Genomic DNA, 14,368 nt, shown 5'->3' with positions numbered 1-14,368 from the left:
CTACCCCAGGAATTGGAACATCTGAGAACCGTATTTCGGAAAAAATGGGTACTCAGAGTGGCAGATTCAACGTGCTCTCCGCCCAACCACTGCAGCACAACCTTTTGAGATGGATGAAGTCACGAGGGAGGAGGTAGGCACTGCATTTATTCCATACACAGGCGCACTCTCAGGGAAAATCGCCCGCATTCTGAAGAAACACCGGGTCGGAACTGTGTTTTGTCCTCCGAATAAAACTCGTGCACTGGTGGGGAGCGCCAAAGATGACCTCGGTTTGAGGAAGGCCGGCGTGTACCAGATTCCGTGTCAATGTGGCAAGTCATATATTGGTCAGACGATGCGTACCGTCAAGGATCAATGCCGTGAACACCAGAGGCACACTCGACTGATGCATCCGAGCAAGTCGGCGGTCGCTGAACATTGTTTGTCGGAAAATCACGCTATGGAGTATGACCGCACGAGGATTCTGGTACAGACGTCGAGATACAGGGACAGTGTTGTTAGAGAGGCCATCGAAATTCGCACCAATGATGACCTCATAAACCGTGACTGTCGCTATAATCTTAGCAAGGCTTGGGAACCAGCGATTGGGTTAATCAAGAGTAAATCGAGCAAACGTGTAGTTGTGGCGACCACGGCGGACAGAGCTATCACACCGACTTCATCTCAGATGCCGTCGCAATCTGTTCCACCACGCGACCGTGGCGCGGGGCGCGGACGGCAGAGGGAGCGCGCCGCGGGCGGAGGGTATTTAAATCGGCCGCCGCCGCGACCGGACCCAGTTCCCTCGGAGCAGCCGTAGCGTACGGATCTCCGTGCTGGCACGTTCACAGGAGCTCAGTCCGTCAGTTCACCTGATGATGGCGACATGTTTGATCGCCGAAATATTGTGCCCGTTGGACAGTATAGACCGGCAGTATACCCATGGATATTTTGATTGTTACACTGTTATCCTCTTAGGCCAACAGAAGATGCTTGTGAAAGCAGAAAACATATTTTATATAGTTTTACATAGCAAACACACAACTGTGTGTTATTTATGTTGATATGTGCAGAAATATGGAACAAATTGTGGACACAAGACATCAGCAAAGTGCGAAGGACTATTTGAGGTGATTTCATAAGATTTGTTCTATATTCTGCTCAAGTTAATGTGAGATCTGTTCAACCAGTTGTGTAGTGGTTTCGTTGGAGCAACAAACTACAAATGAGTTCTTTCAAAGGTGGTTACATCATTTCAGTAATGATGAGTTGACATAGTTATGAGCTCTCTCTCAGCCCTTGTCCACCTGCAGATTAGATTAGATTAGATTAGTTTTTCGTTCCATAGATCTGTACTGAGGAGATCCTCGTGGATATGGAACACGTCAATTTTTTTTTTTTTTAAGCTGAAATAACAATACTAATAGTATGAATGTATACAATATATCATTTGTTTCTATTAAAAAATTCGTCAATGGAGTTGAAGGAGTTGGCCACTAGCAAGTCTTTCAGGCTCCTTTTAAACTGATCTTTATTTGTAACTAAATTTTTTATGTTTGCTGGTAAATTATTGAAGATGAGTGTTCCTGAGTAGTGGACCCCTTTTTGAACTAAAGTGATGAGGAAGTTTGCGCAGTATAATTAGTGGAACTGAGTAGCAGGTCCACAGCTTGAAGAAAATACAACAAGACAACTGTCATCACTGATAAAGGTAATGTTTATTACAAACAACATTGCAATGACAGATCAGTTGAGAATTGAGAGCTCAGTTACAACTCATAAAAAGAGAATCCTACATTGTACTACTTTAACATGAAAAATAAAGATGTAGAATATTAATGACAATATTATGAAAGGAATAGGTTGCCATTTGCCACATAGTGGAGATGTTGAGTCACAGATGGGCACAAAAAAGATTGTCATACATTTAAGTTTTTGGCAAAAAAGGCCTTCTTCCATGTTAGACAACACACACGTACATACCTATGCAAATGCAACTCACACTCATATGGCCACTGTCTCTGGCTGCCACGGCCTCAGTAGAAGGAAGAAGGCCTTTTTGGCTGAGAGCTTACTTGTTTGACAATCTTTTTGGTGTGCCTGTCTGTGACTCAACATCACCACTCTATGTTGAGTAGCTATCAATCCTTTTCTTAATACTGTCATTATTACATCCTGGATTTTCTATTGTTTGAGGTAGAATGTTAATAACATTTGTTCTGTTTAAAAAGCTTCAACAGCTTTCACATAAAGAAATTCGGGGACATTACTTTTCAGTACACCCATGTGATGTGTATATTTTGAAAATTTAATCTTTTACATTTGTTATATTAGAGGTCACATTGACCAGTCTCTTCATCCTTGCTGTTGCGTGAAAGCAACTCTCAGTAATATAATCCAGCCATGACTCATCATCCATACACAAAATCTAGAATTTAGTAGACCATACATATGGACTGTTCAGTACTCATTATGTATTTATTACTCTAATAAACTGATAAACTGTTCCTTGATTTTGCAGTGTGAAGGCAAACAGTATGGACAGAAGTCTGACATTTGGGCTCTTGGCTGCATCTTATATGAAATGGCATGCCTACAGAAAACATTTGAAGGTTCAAATCTACCAGCACTTGTCAACAAAATCATGAAGGTAAAACTAACTATTCGCATACAACAAAATAATTCTTCAATCACTTCTCCTTTTAAAAACAGTTTATTGTAAAGAATGTGAACTTACAGCAGATAACAATAAGTCCTAAATATACACATTATGATTGACTATGACCGTAGGTAGTCTAAGGAATATGAAGACAAGTGTGTGTGTGTGTGTGTGTGTGTGTGTGTGTGTGTGGGTGGGTGTGTGGGTATGTGTGTGTGTCTGTGTGTGTGTGTGTGTGTGTGTGTGTGTGTGTGTGTGTGTGTGTGTGTATGTGTGTGTGTGATGTAAGCAGGTTTTCACTATGAATGTTGTTTATAATGAGGTCAGCTCAAAGAATAGATGTAAAAGCAGAAATAACTTGCAGTCATTTCTATACATGAAGTGGTTAGTAATAAAGTATCAAGTTTCAGAGCAAATGGTAGAGCCAGAAATAACGTGTTGAATTTTTGTTCTTTTACAAGAGATATTATTTTCTTGAAGAGGTATGTATGAATGTTGATCAGAGATTAGCCTTAAAAGCTTAACACTTCCAGGAAACTCTGAGGCTGCATTGTGCCACAATAATGCTGAATTTAGTTTCCTCTTAGGCAATCAATTCTTTGATGTTTACTACATGAGGAATTTATTCTCTGTAAAACTGTTGGCTCAGATCTCACTAGGTAATGTCATCAGTTCTTTTTCTGTTTACTTTGCCAGCTGCACATTAAAAAGAGAACCTTTGATCTTTTAAATATTGTACTGAGTCTTTCAGTCACATCCTCATAAGGAGAATGGAAATGATTTATAAAGCTGCAGTTAGCTCTGCTGGTAGTACATCAGTATTCATGTAATAAAACATTATGTGACACTGTTTAACTGTCGATGAACAAAATATCAGATATTATGTGAGAGTCATTCTTCTAGACCTTCTTCCTTTTCTGTGGATGTTGTCATCCTTTCTATTTCATCTTTACCTTTCAAACATCACCTGAAATAGAGTCAGATACATCAAAACTATAAGACATCTTTATGTCAAAGAAGAGCTCACTCCTAGAAGCAGGTACAGAAGGGAAAGTGAGTACATTCACTAAACACTGCCAAGCAGGTGTGTGTGTGTGTGTGTGTGTGTGTGTGTGTGTGTGTGTGTGTGTGTGTGTGTGTGTGTGTGTGGCTCACATTAGCTCACACATTAGCTCACATATGACAACAGTATTCTAATCATTTTTCAGAAAAGTAACCTTTAATGACTTTTTCTTTGTGAATATGTTGGAAACTAAATGCTGCCAAGTGGCCCCTTTAAAGTATCCTCACTCAAAAAAAGCTTTCATTACAAAATTTCTTTAGTTCATATTTTGGAATTTGCATGTTCATATTCAGGTACACCTGTGTCAAAAGTGTATACACTTAATACATCTTATTTAAAATGAAAAAGTAATAACACTCTTTCAAATTGATCTGGGCCAAAGAACTTGCTTCTGAACAATATCTAGAAGCAAATGCAAAGTATAATGGAATGTTATCAGGTGATAAATTTTGCAGACCCCCAAATATTTTATGAAAACAGTGAATGTTCTCTAAGTCCACAAGTGTAGACTGATTCTGGCTCTCAAATTAGGTAATTAGAAAAAACTGTCCTAATATTGGCCAGACACAATGCATTATAGGAAGAGTATTGCTTGAATAGCAATATCTTTTGTAGCATATCCTTATATACCAGTACCAATCTCCCTGTTAATATATCTTTCCATTACTTTCTTATCTGTCTCTAAACTCTCATGTCTTCATCATGACAGTCAGTTGTATGGACCAAGGTTTTTTGTCAGTGATAAGCTGAGATGACAAGCTACACATTATGTAGACAGTCAAGTTATCTTTTTCTGTCTTTTTAGGGGCAATTTCAACCTATCCCATCAGGTTATTCTGCAGGCTTTCGACAGCTAGTTCATGATCTTTTACAAAGAGATCCAGTGTTTCGACCATCAGCTGCTGAGATATTAGAGTCCAGACTACCCCCATTACTGGACAATGCTCTCAATACAGCATCAGCAGTAAACGTCTCAAGCAGGTACAGTTTCTTTAATACACAGGCACATATTTTCTGTGGTCCTCTTATTATGTTTAAACTATTTAGCATTTGTTATTCAATTTTGATATTAATCTTATAAGTTTGAATCACCTCATAAAGAAGTAAGATGGTAACTGTAGTACATACTGTGCTCCTGGATAATCTGGTGGAAAGTTAACACTGCAGTATTAAATAATCAAAAATTATGTTGAGATGTTTCACTGAATAAACATTTTTTGAAGGTTGCTAAGAATCAGCAATAAAAACATGACAATTCAAGAATACTCTTATTGTAAAGGCAGTTAATGCATTGCCTGATGAAAAAAGTGAAGCATCTAGAAGGGGAGGAGGAAAGGAACTGAAATTTCAAGGGGTTGAGAGAATGTATGATGTAATTAAAAGGTTAAAAAGTTGAGTCAGATTTGTGAATAACTTGAAAATATAAACCCACTTACCAGTATGATATTGCATGCCACCCTGGCATGGATGCATGTGCCGATTCATTTGGGAAAGATGTCATAAGACCATTATATCCTCTTCTGAGGTAAGCTGGGCCACACCTGTTGTAACTGGTCCTTGATATCTTTGAGGCTGGTGCTGGGACAGAGTTGACATCTGAGCTAGTCTCACACCTGTTCTATTTTGTACAGATCTGGGGATCTTGCTGGCCATGGGAGCACCTCAACACTAAAAATCAGACAAATCGTGGAGATGCATGGCTTGTTTGGACAAACATTGTCTTGTTGAAAAGATGGTGCCACGATACTGTCACACAAGAGTTAACACTTCAGGATGCTGGATGTCTTTGACATACTATTATGTCATCAGAGTTCCCTCAATCATTACTAGCCATGAGCAGAAGTCATACTCAATAACTCCCCACACCATAACACTAGGACACTGCTGTGTCTCTCCAAAACACTGCAAGAATGGAAGATGCCCCAGGTTGCCACCATATTCACCGATAGTGGACCCTCAGGATAGTGCAGAACTGAAATCCAATGCTAACACAATATGAAGCCATTTATTAGCAGCCCATGCTGCCCAGTCAATGCACAACTCCAAATCCAACTGTTTGTGTAGTGGTGTTAATGGCACCCTATGCATGGAATTGTAATACCTTAGTCCAGCTGCCATTAATTTCTAACCAATGGTGATGGATGACACAGACTGTTACAAGGAGTGGACACTGTTGTTCTCGGATGGCAGGTGCAGATATGAAGAGGCTACAATGTGTTTTGTGCACAGTACAGTGACCCTTTCTTGTGGTGGTTAGATGTGGTCAAGTGGAACATTTTCAATGAGTATGCCTGCCCTCACATTTCCATGCTGTCCAACATTCAGCTGATGTCAAATCTAAATGCCAAACAAATGCAAAATATGAATGGGAGACTTAGCAGATGGAATGAGAAGGAAAGACTTTTTCCTTCTCATTCTTTCTGGTGAGTCTCCCATGACCCATGGTTCTGGATGACTTCTTTGACATGTATTCCTTTCCCTAAACTGCTCCAGTCCTTTTCCTTCACCTCTCTTCCTTCCACTTCAACTCTTCTTCTAGAAGGGGCCACTGGTTCCAAAAGCTTGTAAAAGTTAAATTCTTTTGTGTGTGTGTTCCCTTCACCGGTTGGTGAGTGGATTTTTTTATCTATCCATTTACATTATATTATCAGTAATTGATTATTTTCATTGTTAAATCAAAAGTACTGTTATTTTAATATGATTACAGTCTGGAAACAGCATTGTAACTGAACTTTATGATACCAGTACTTAATGAGTCTTCAATTAGTATAATTTCTTTTAATGTGAATCCAAAAGATTATCTGGCTCAAACATATTGAGGAAATCTAGAAGTGTACAGTTTGCAACTAAGATTGTGATTTATGCCTTTTGTATTTAGTTAGTGTAATCTCTTTCAGTGTGAAGCCAAAGGATTATATGGCTCAAACACATTGAGGAAACTTAGAAGTATACAGTTTGCAACTGTGATTGTGGTTTATGTCTTTTGACGTGCAAAGGAATGGTTTGCATTGATTTCTTCAATTGGTGTGCAACAACAGATTTCTACAAATTTAATTTTGACTACATAATCTGAATGCACTAAATGTCATGGGTATTGTGATTCACAGATTTATTGTTTAATCATTTTCATGCAGTGCAGTGGTGCATTATCAGTCATAGAAAAACTTCATTTGCACTTATATTTAATTTGTTTAAAAATACAGTTACATCAAGATTCAATTGTTGTGTCAAACTGAAGAGTGTTCAATACCCGATTAATGTTTATCTGAAAGATATTAGTTTCGTAATGTTATGCTTGACAAATGTGTTAATATAAATATTGGTTAAATGCTGTACAGCACTTATAATGTTTTATTTTTCTGTTTGTGCTCCAAAATGAAGCAGCAACAAAAAACATCAAAGGTATGGAATTTGCAATTGCTAAATACAATGTAATACTCACTCTTGAATTTAGAAAAACTAGCTTTTTAAAGATCATGTTTGATGGAAGTACAGTTATTATGAATATTCTGATAACTAAGATGAATGTACCTGTGGAAGTGAGACAGTTGGTTATTATTACTTTTATCATTAGTATTCTTTGGAGCTGAGTAATGCCTGGAGCAGTGAAACAGTATTGTCAGAGTTAGATGTATATTCTAGGGCCAGTCTTTTTGTTTATGCTGGCAAGTTAATATTTCCAAGGGATTTTTATTTAAGACTCCTAATAATGATGGCTCACTGGCTCAACATAGATAAAAACTTGAACTTAGAAGTCAAACTGCATTTCCTTATTCAAACTATTTTAGAAAAGGTGCTAACACTAGGCGTATTTTCTGGAGCACTGAATTATGCTGTAGTAACATCCATTTACATAAGTAGAGCTGAGCAAATAATCTCTAACCATACATCCACTGCCATCTTTCCCATTTTTCAAAACTTTTTGAGATCTTAGCATATCAAATAAAAAAGTGAGCCACATTTCTGACCGTAACCTTTTAAGATCTATTCTGTAATGGCTCGTCAACAGAGAAAGCAATAAATAATCACACAAACTTCATTGTGGTGGAATCACTGTTCTGTAGGAATTTTCCATGACCTTGTCCAGGTCATGAAATTCTGCAAGAGAATCTAAAAGGCCATGGTGTAAAAGGAATTCACCTTCTATGGATGGTGTTGTATACAAGGGGCACTCAAAAAGTAATGCAACACACTTCTTTTGCTTGACTAATTTCGGTTGGTAAAATTATGAAATTTGTTGTTGGACATCATGGAATATTCCTGTATGAGATTTTCACACTGCAGCAGAGTGTGCACTGATATGAAATGCCCTGGCTGATTAAAATTGTGTGCCGGCCTGAGACTTGAACTCGGGACCTTTGCCTTTCATATGTATGTGCTCTACCATCTGAGCTACCCAAGCATGACTCACGACCCGTCCTCACAGCTTTACTTCTGCCAGTGAAAGACAGAGGTCCTGAGTTTGAGTCTCGGTATGGCACACAGTTTTAATCTGCCAGGAAGTTTCATGGAATATTCCTGTTTCAGTTCCAATTTCTCTAAGTTCTGATAGGTGCCAGCACTATATGTAGCCTTCAAAATGACATTTCAAGGAGAGAGCTGTCATTGAGTTTGTTTAGGGAGAAAACTAGAGCGTCACAGATATTCATACATGCTTGTGGGATATCTATAGAGACCTGGCAATGAACAAAAGGATGGTGAGTCTTTGGCGAGGCGTCTGTCATCATCACAACTAGGTCACGCAAACCTGTCTGATCTCCACCGTACTGTACACAGCTGTTACTCCTTCAGTGTTGGAATGTGTGGAAACTCTCATTCAAGGTGTTCAATGGATCAGAATCAAACACCTTGTTGCACAGCTGGACATCTCTCACAAGATTTCATTGGACTGTCGTTCCTCATCCTCCCTACAGCCCAGTTCTTGCACCTTCTGGCTTCTATCTGTTTTCCCCAGTGAAGAATGCACTCTGCAGGAAACAGTAAATGAATGATGGGGTGGTTATTGATGCAACAAGACATTGGTTCTAACGTCGACCAGCAGAAGGGTGCCATGCAGGCATCCAGGACCTCCCAGTAAGGTGTTCAGGCCATTGCATTTAACAGAGATTATGTTGACAAATAGGGTTTTGTAGCCAAAAGAGAGGGAAATAACGTGGCTTGTTGAAATTCTGAATACAATAAACCTTATTTCAGTAAAGAAAAATAAAATTGCATTGCATTACTGAATGTCTCTCACATTAATAACAGAAAACAGAGGAAAATAAAAGATGGGAAAATGCTGTTCTGGCCAGAGAGGGCCACTCTGGCCCAACCAACCACCATGCCATCCTCAGCCAATGGCATTATCGAAATGTGGAGCAGCATGTGGTCAGCACACCTCTCTCCTGGCTGTTGTTGTGTTAACAGACCTCATGCCAGCTCCTCAGCTGGCACCATGAGACTGAGTTCACTCCTTTCCAGTCCTCCCACCAAGTAAAAACTGCTGACCATACTGGGACATCTGACAGAATTTTCTCAGGTGTTGTGATCACTTTTTTTCAGATTTAGCCAAAGATTATAGGCATGTGAATAATTTCTTTTCCTTCATAACTTGCCAGATATTTTGAGTTGAAGATATAATTTTAGATCACTGAACCAAAAAATTGACATCTCTCTTCACATTACTAACATAAAAAGATGCAGTTTGTACATTCTATTGAAATATTCTTATCATTTAACATCAAGGTACTCTACCTTAAAATAACTAAGTGGATAAATATAATTCATTTTAAGATTTGTGTACTTAGGGCACAACACATTTTCAAACTCACCAAATCAGTTACTGATGTATCAAGACTGGCAGTTTTATAATCTTCTCCACTCTTGGGAAAATTTCTTTAGATGCCCGTGAGTATATGAGAAAACTTTTCAACATCATGTTCAAACTGTTGTCACTGGAATTAAATGTCCATAGATGCTGATAGCAATGACAAATCATACTTCAAACCAGATGCTCTTCACACTAAGGTAATTCTTTACTTGAAATATGAAACCTTACTCATCTGCTCATGAAGAAAAGTCAAAGGCTCTGAATATATTTTCATGTTTTGTTAGATTTTAGCAGTTTATATTGCAGAATAAAGAAATAGCAGACTGTTACAACATTTATTCTGTAAAATAAAGGTGTCTGCTAGGAGCTCAAAGAAATTACACAGCTTGCCTGTTCTTCAAAAAGCAGGTGTTTCTGAGCATGGGAAAGAGACAGATATGGAAGCATCTTCCTTCAAATGCAAAATGATTATTAATGGAAACTACCTTTTCATTTTAGTTGGTTGTTTGTTCCAGAGTCATATGCCCAATATCACATTACAATACTAGATGTGTCAGTATATCACTAAATCAATTTCTCTTTTTGGAGCTTCAGTGAACATATATTAGCCATCTATCTAATTGGACAGTAGCTTATATCTCCTGTGATCCTGACACGTGGAAATTAATTCTTCCTTCACCACTGGAGGAAAGAACCATATACATTTTATATTGCTAAAATTAATGTTAGTAAGCGTTTCTGTGCCTTTATACGAACTGTGTCTTGTTTCTCTTGCATATGTTTGGTCTAAACATAGCTGAGGAGCAGTGACAGGCCTCCAAAATACAAGACTTGACTTCACAAGTGCTTTCAGTGGGCTCGGTTTCAAGTGCTTCATCCAATGAACCTCATCTCAGATTGTCTGAAACGACACTGAAATCAATAAAATGTATGTGACAACAACACCCAAACTACTGTCCATTTGGTAAAGCTTGTTCATCAGGTTCATAACCTCTTCAAAGAAGAGCTTTTAATGCCAGTTTCTCAGGTGACTACATCTGTGTATAAATACACTCTGAGAAAGAAAGAAAGAAGAAGATTGCATCATGTAGAAATTATCCAAATGGGATGGAAATCAGTAAATGTGATGTACATGTACAGGCAAACCAACGATTATAATTTTGGAACAATTTGCTGTTTGCCGATTTATTGGAGAAAAAGAGCTTCACAAATTGAGAAAGTTAATAACATGTTGGTCTATCTCTGGCCCTTAACCAAGCAATTATTTTGCTGCATGTCAATTGACAGAGTTGTTGGATACCCTCCTGAGGGATATCATGCCAAATTCTGTCCAGTTGGCACATTAGATAATCAGAATTCCGAGATGGTTGGAGGACCCTGCCCATAATGCTTCAAATGTTCTTGAGTCACGAGAAATCTGGCAACCTTAGTGGCCATGGCAGGGCTTAGAAAGTGTGAAGACAGTGATAGAACTCTTTCCTTGTGTGGGCAGGTATTATCTTGTTGAAATGTGGACCCAGGATGACTTGCCCTGAAGGGCAACAAAATGGGGCATAGAATATTGTCAGAGGACTATTGTGACTAAAAGGCTGTCACAGATGACAACCAAACAAGCCCTGCTATGAAATGAAATGGTACCCCAGACCATCATTCCTCATTGTTGACCCATATGGCAAGCCATGCTGGGCTTACATTTCAACAAGATAAAGCCTGCCCACACATAGCTAGAGTTTCTACTGCTTGTCTCTATACTTTTCAAACCCTATTGGCCAGCAAGATTGCCAGATTTCTCCCCAATTGAGAACATTTGGACCATTATGGGTATTGCCCTCCAACCTTCTTGGGATTTTAATGATCTAATGTGCCACTTGCACAGAATTTGGCACAATATCCCTCAGGAGGGCATCTAAAGCTCTTTCTCTCAATTAAATCATTCAATTTTTTTGTAATAGAAATCATTTGTTTGTCTCTAAATGTATGTCACATCTATTTATTTCTGTTATGTTTTGCTAATTCCTTTGTGATCAGTCTTTTACTTTTTTTCTTTTTAGTGTATATTCCTCCCCCCCCCTTCCACTCCCCCCCCCCCCCCTCCATGAACCATGGACTTTGCCGTTGGTGGAGAGGCTTGCGTGCCTCAGCGATACAGATAGCCGTACCGTAGGTACAACCACAACGGAGGGCTATCTGATGAGAGGCCAGACAAACGTGTGGTTCCTGAAGAGGGGCAGCAGCATTTCAGTAGCTGCAAGGGCAACAGTCTAGATGATTGACTGATCTGGCCTTGTAACAATAACCAAAACGGCCTTGCTGTGCTGGTACTGCAAATGGCTGAAAGCAAGGGGAAACTACAGCCGTAATTTTTCCCGAAGGCATGCAGCTTTACTGTATGATTAAATGATAATGGCATCCTCTTGGGTAAAATATTCTGGAGGTAAAATAGTCCCCCATTCAGATCTCTGGGCAGGGACTACTCAAGAGGATGTAGTTATCAGGAGAAAGAAAACTGGCATTCTACAGATCGGAGAATGTCAGATCCCTTAATCAGGCAGGTAGGTTAGAAAATTTAAAAAGGGAAATGGATAGGTTAAAGTTAGATATAGTGGGAATTAGTGAAGCTTGTTGGCAGGAGGAACAAAACTTCTGGTCAGGTGACTACAGGGTTATAAACACAAAATCAAATAGGGGTAATGCAGGAGTAGGTTTAATAATGAATAGGAAAATAGGAATGCAGGTAAGCTACTACAAACAGCATAGTGAATGCATTATTGTGGCCAAGATAGATGCAAAGCCCACACCTACTACTGTAGTACAAGTTTATACGCCAACTAGCTCTGCAGATGCCGAAGAAATTGAAGAAATGTATGATGAAATAAAATAAATTATTCGGATAGTGAAGGGAGACAAAAATTTAATAGTCATGGGTGACTGGAATTTGAGTGTAGCAAAGGGAGAGAAGGAAACGTAGTAGGTGAATATGGATTGGGGCTAAGAAATGAAAGACGAAGCCGTCTGGTAGAATTTTGCACAGAGCACAACTTAGTCATAGCTAACACTTGGGTTAAGAATCATGAAAGAAGGTTGTATACATGGAAGAACCCTGGAGATACTAAAAGGTATCAGATAGATTATATAATGGTAAGACAGAGATTTAGGAACCAGGTTTTAAATTGTAAGACATTTTCAGGGGCAGATGTGGACTCTGACCACACTCTATTAATTGTGACCTGTAAATTAAAACTGAAGAAACTGCAAAAATGTGGGAAATTAAGGAGATGGAAGCTGGATAAACTGAAAGAACCAGAGGTTGTACAGAGTTTCAGGGAGAGCATAAAGGAACAATTGACAAGAATGAGGGAAAGAAATACAGTAGAAGAAGAATGGGTAGCTTTGAGGGATGAAGTAGTGAAGGCAGCAGGTAAAAAGATCAGGGCTAGTAGAAATCCTTGTGTAACAGAAGAAATATTGAATTTAATTGATGAAAGGAGAAAATATAAAAATGCAGCAAATGAAGCAGGCAAAAAGGAATACAAACGTCTCAAAAATGAGATCGACGGGAAGTGCAAAATGGCTAAGCAAGGATGGCTATATGACAAATGTAAGGATGTAGAGGCTTATCTCACTAGGGGTAAGATAGATACTGCCTACAGGAAAATTAAAGAGACCTTTGGAGATAAGAGAGCCACTTGTATGAACATCAAGAGCTCCGATGGAAACCCAGTTCTAGGCAAAGAAGGGAAAGCAGAAAGGTGGAAGGAGTATATAGAGGTTTTATACAAGAGTTTGACAGAGCACTGAAAGACCTGAGTCGAAAAAAGGCCCCTGGAGTAGACAACATTCCATTGGAACTACTGACGGCCTTGGGAGAGCCAGTCCTGACAAAACTCTACCATCTGGTGAGCAAGATGTATGAAACAGGCGAAATATCCTCAGACTTCAAGAAGAATATAATAATTCCAATCCCAAAGAAAGCAGGTGGTGACAGATGTGAAAATTACGGAACAATCAGTTTAATAAGCCACAGTTGCAGAATACTAACACGAATTCCTTACAGACAAATAGAAAAACTAGTAGAAGCCGACCTTGGCTTGGATCCGTAGAAATACTGGAACACGTGAGGCAATACTGACCTTACAACTTATCTTAGAAGAAAGATTAAGGAAAGGCAAACACATTTGTAGACTTAGAGAAAGCTTTTGACAATGTTGACTGGAATACTCTCTTTCAAATTCTAAAGGTGGCAGGGGTAAAATACAGGGAGCAAAAGGCTATTTACAATTTGTACAGAAACCAGAAGGCAGTTATAAGAGTTGAGGGACATGAAAGGGAAGCAGTGGTTGGGAAGGGAGTAAGGCAGGTTTATAGCCTCTCCCCGATGTTATTCAATCTGTATATTGAGCAAGCAGTAAAGGAAACAAAAGAAAAATTCAGAGTAGGTATTAAAATCCATGGAAAAGAATTAAAAACTTTGAGGTTCACCGATGACATTGTAATTCTGTCAGAGACAGCAAAGGACTTGGAAGAGCAGTTGAATGGAATGGATAATGTCTTGAAAGGAGGATATAAGATGAACATCAACAAAAGCAAAACGAGGATAATGGAATGTAGTCGAATTAAGTCGGGTGATGCTGAGGGAATTAGATTAGGAAATGAGACACTTAAAGTCGTAAAGGAGTTTTGCTATTTGGGGAGCAAAATAACTAATGATGGTCGAAGTAGAGAGGGTATAAAATGTAGACTGGTAATGGCAAGGAAAGCGTTTCTGAAGAAGAGAAATTTGTTAACATTGAGTATAAATTTAAGTGTCAGAAAGTCGTTTCTGAAAGTATTTGTATGGAGTGTAGCCATGTATGGA

At 38.8% G+C, this 14,368-nt stretch overlaps 1 protein-coding gene across 1 annotated transcript in view; it reads left to right on the top strand.

Annotated features, from left to right (window-relative positions):
* LOC126354056 (serine/threonine-protein kinase Nek8) overlaps positions 1–14,368 on the top strand; it is a 305,150-nt gene that overhangs the window by 106,241 nt on the left and 184,541 nt on the right. The window contains exons 9-11 of the mRNA XM_050003414.1: positions 2,504–2,632; positions 4,510–4,685; positions 7,086–7,106. Coding sequence (XP_049859371.1) covers positions 2,504–2,632; positions 4,510–4,685; positions 7,086–7,106 — 326 coding nt within the window. The remainder of the gene's footprint in view (positions 1–2,503; positions 2,633–4,509; positions 4,686–7,085; positions 7,107–14,368) is intronic.

Source organism: Schistocerca gregaria, chromosome 3 (genome assembly GCF_023897955.1).
Source record: "Schistocerca gregaria isolate iqSchGreg1 chromosome 3, iqSchGreg1.2, whole genome shotgun sequence".
NCBI lineage: Eukaryota > Metazoa > Arthropoda > Insecta > Orthoptera > Acrididae > Schistocerca > Schistocerca gregaria.
Note: the sequence above shows the minus strand (reverse complement) of the source record. Positions and strands in the feature narration are given on the sequence as shown.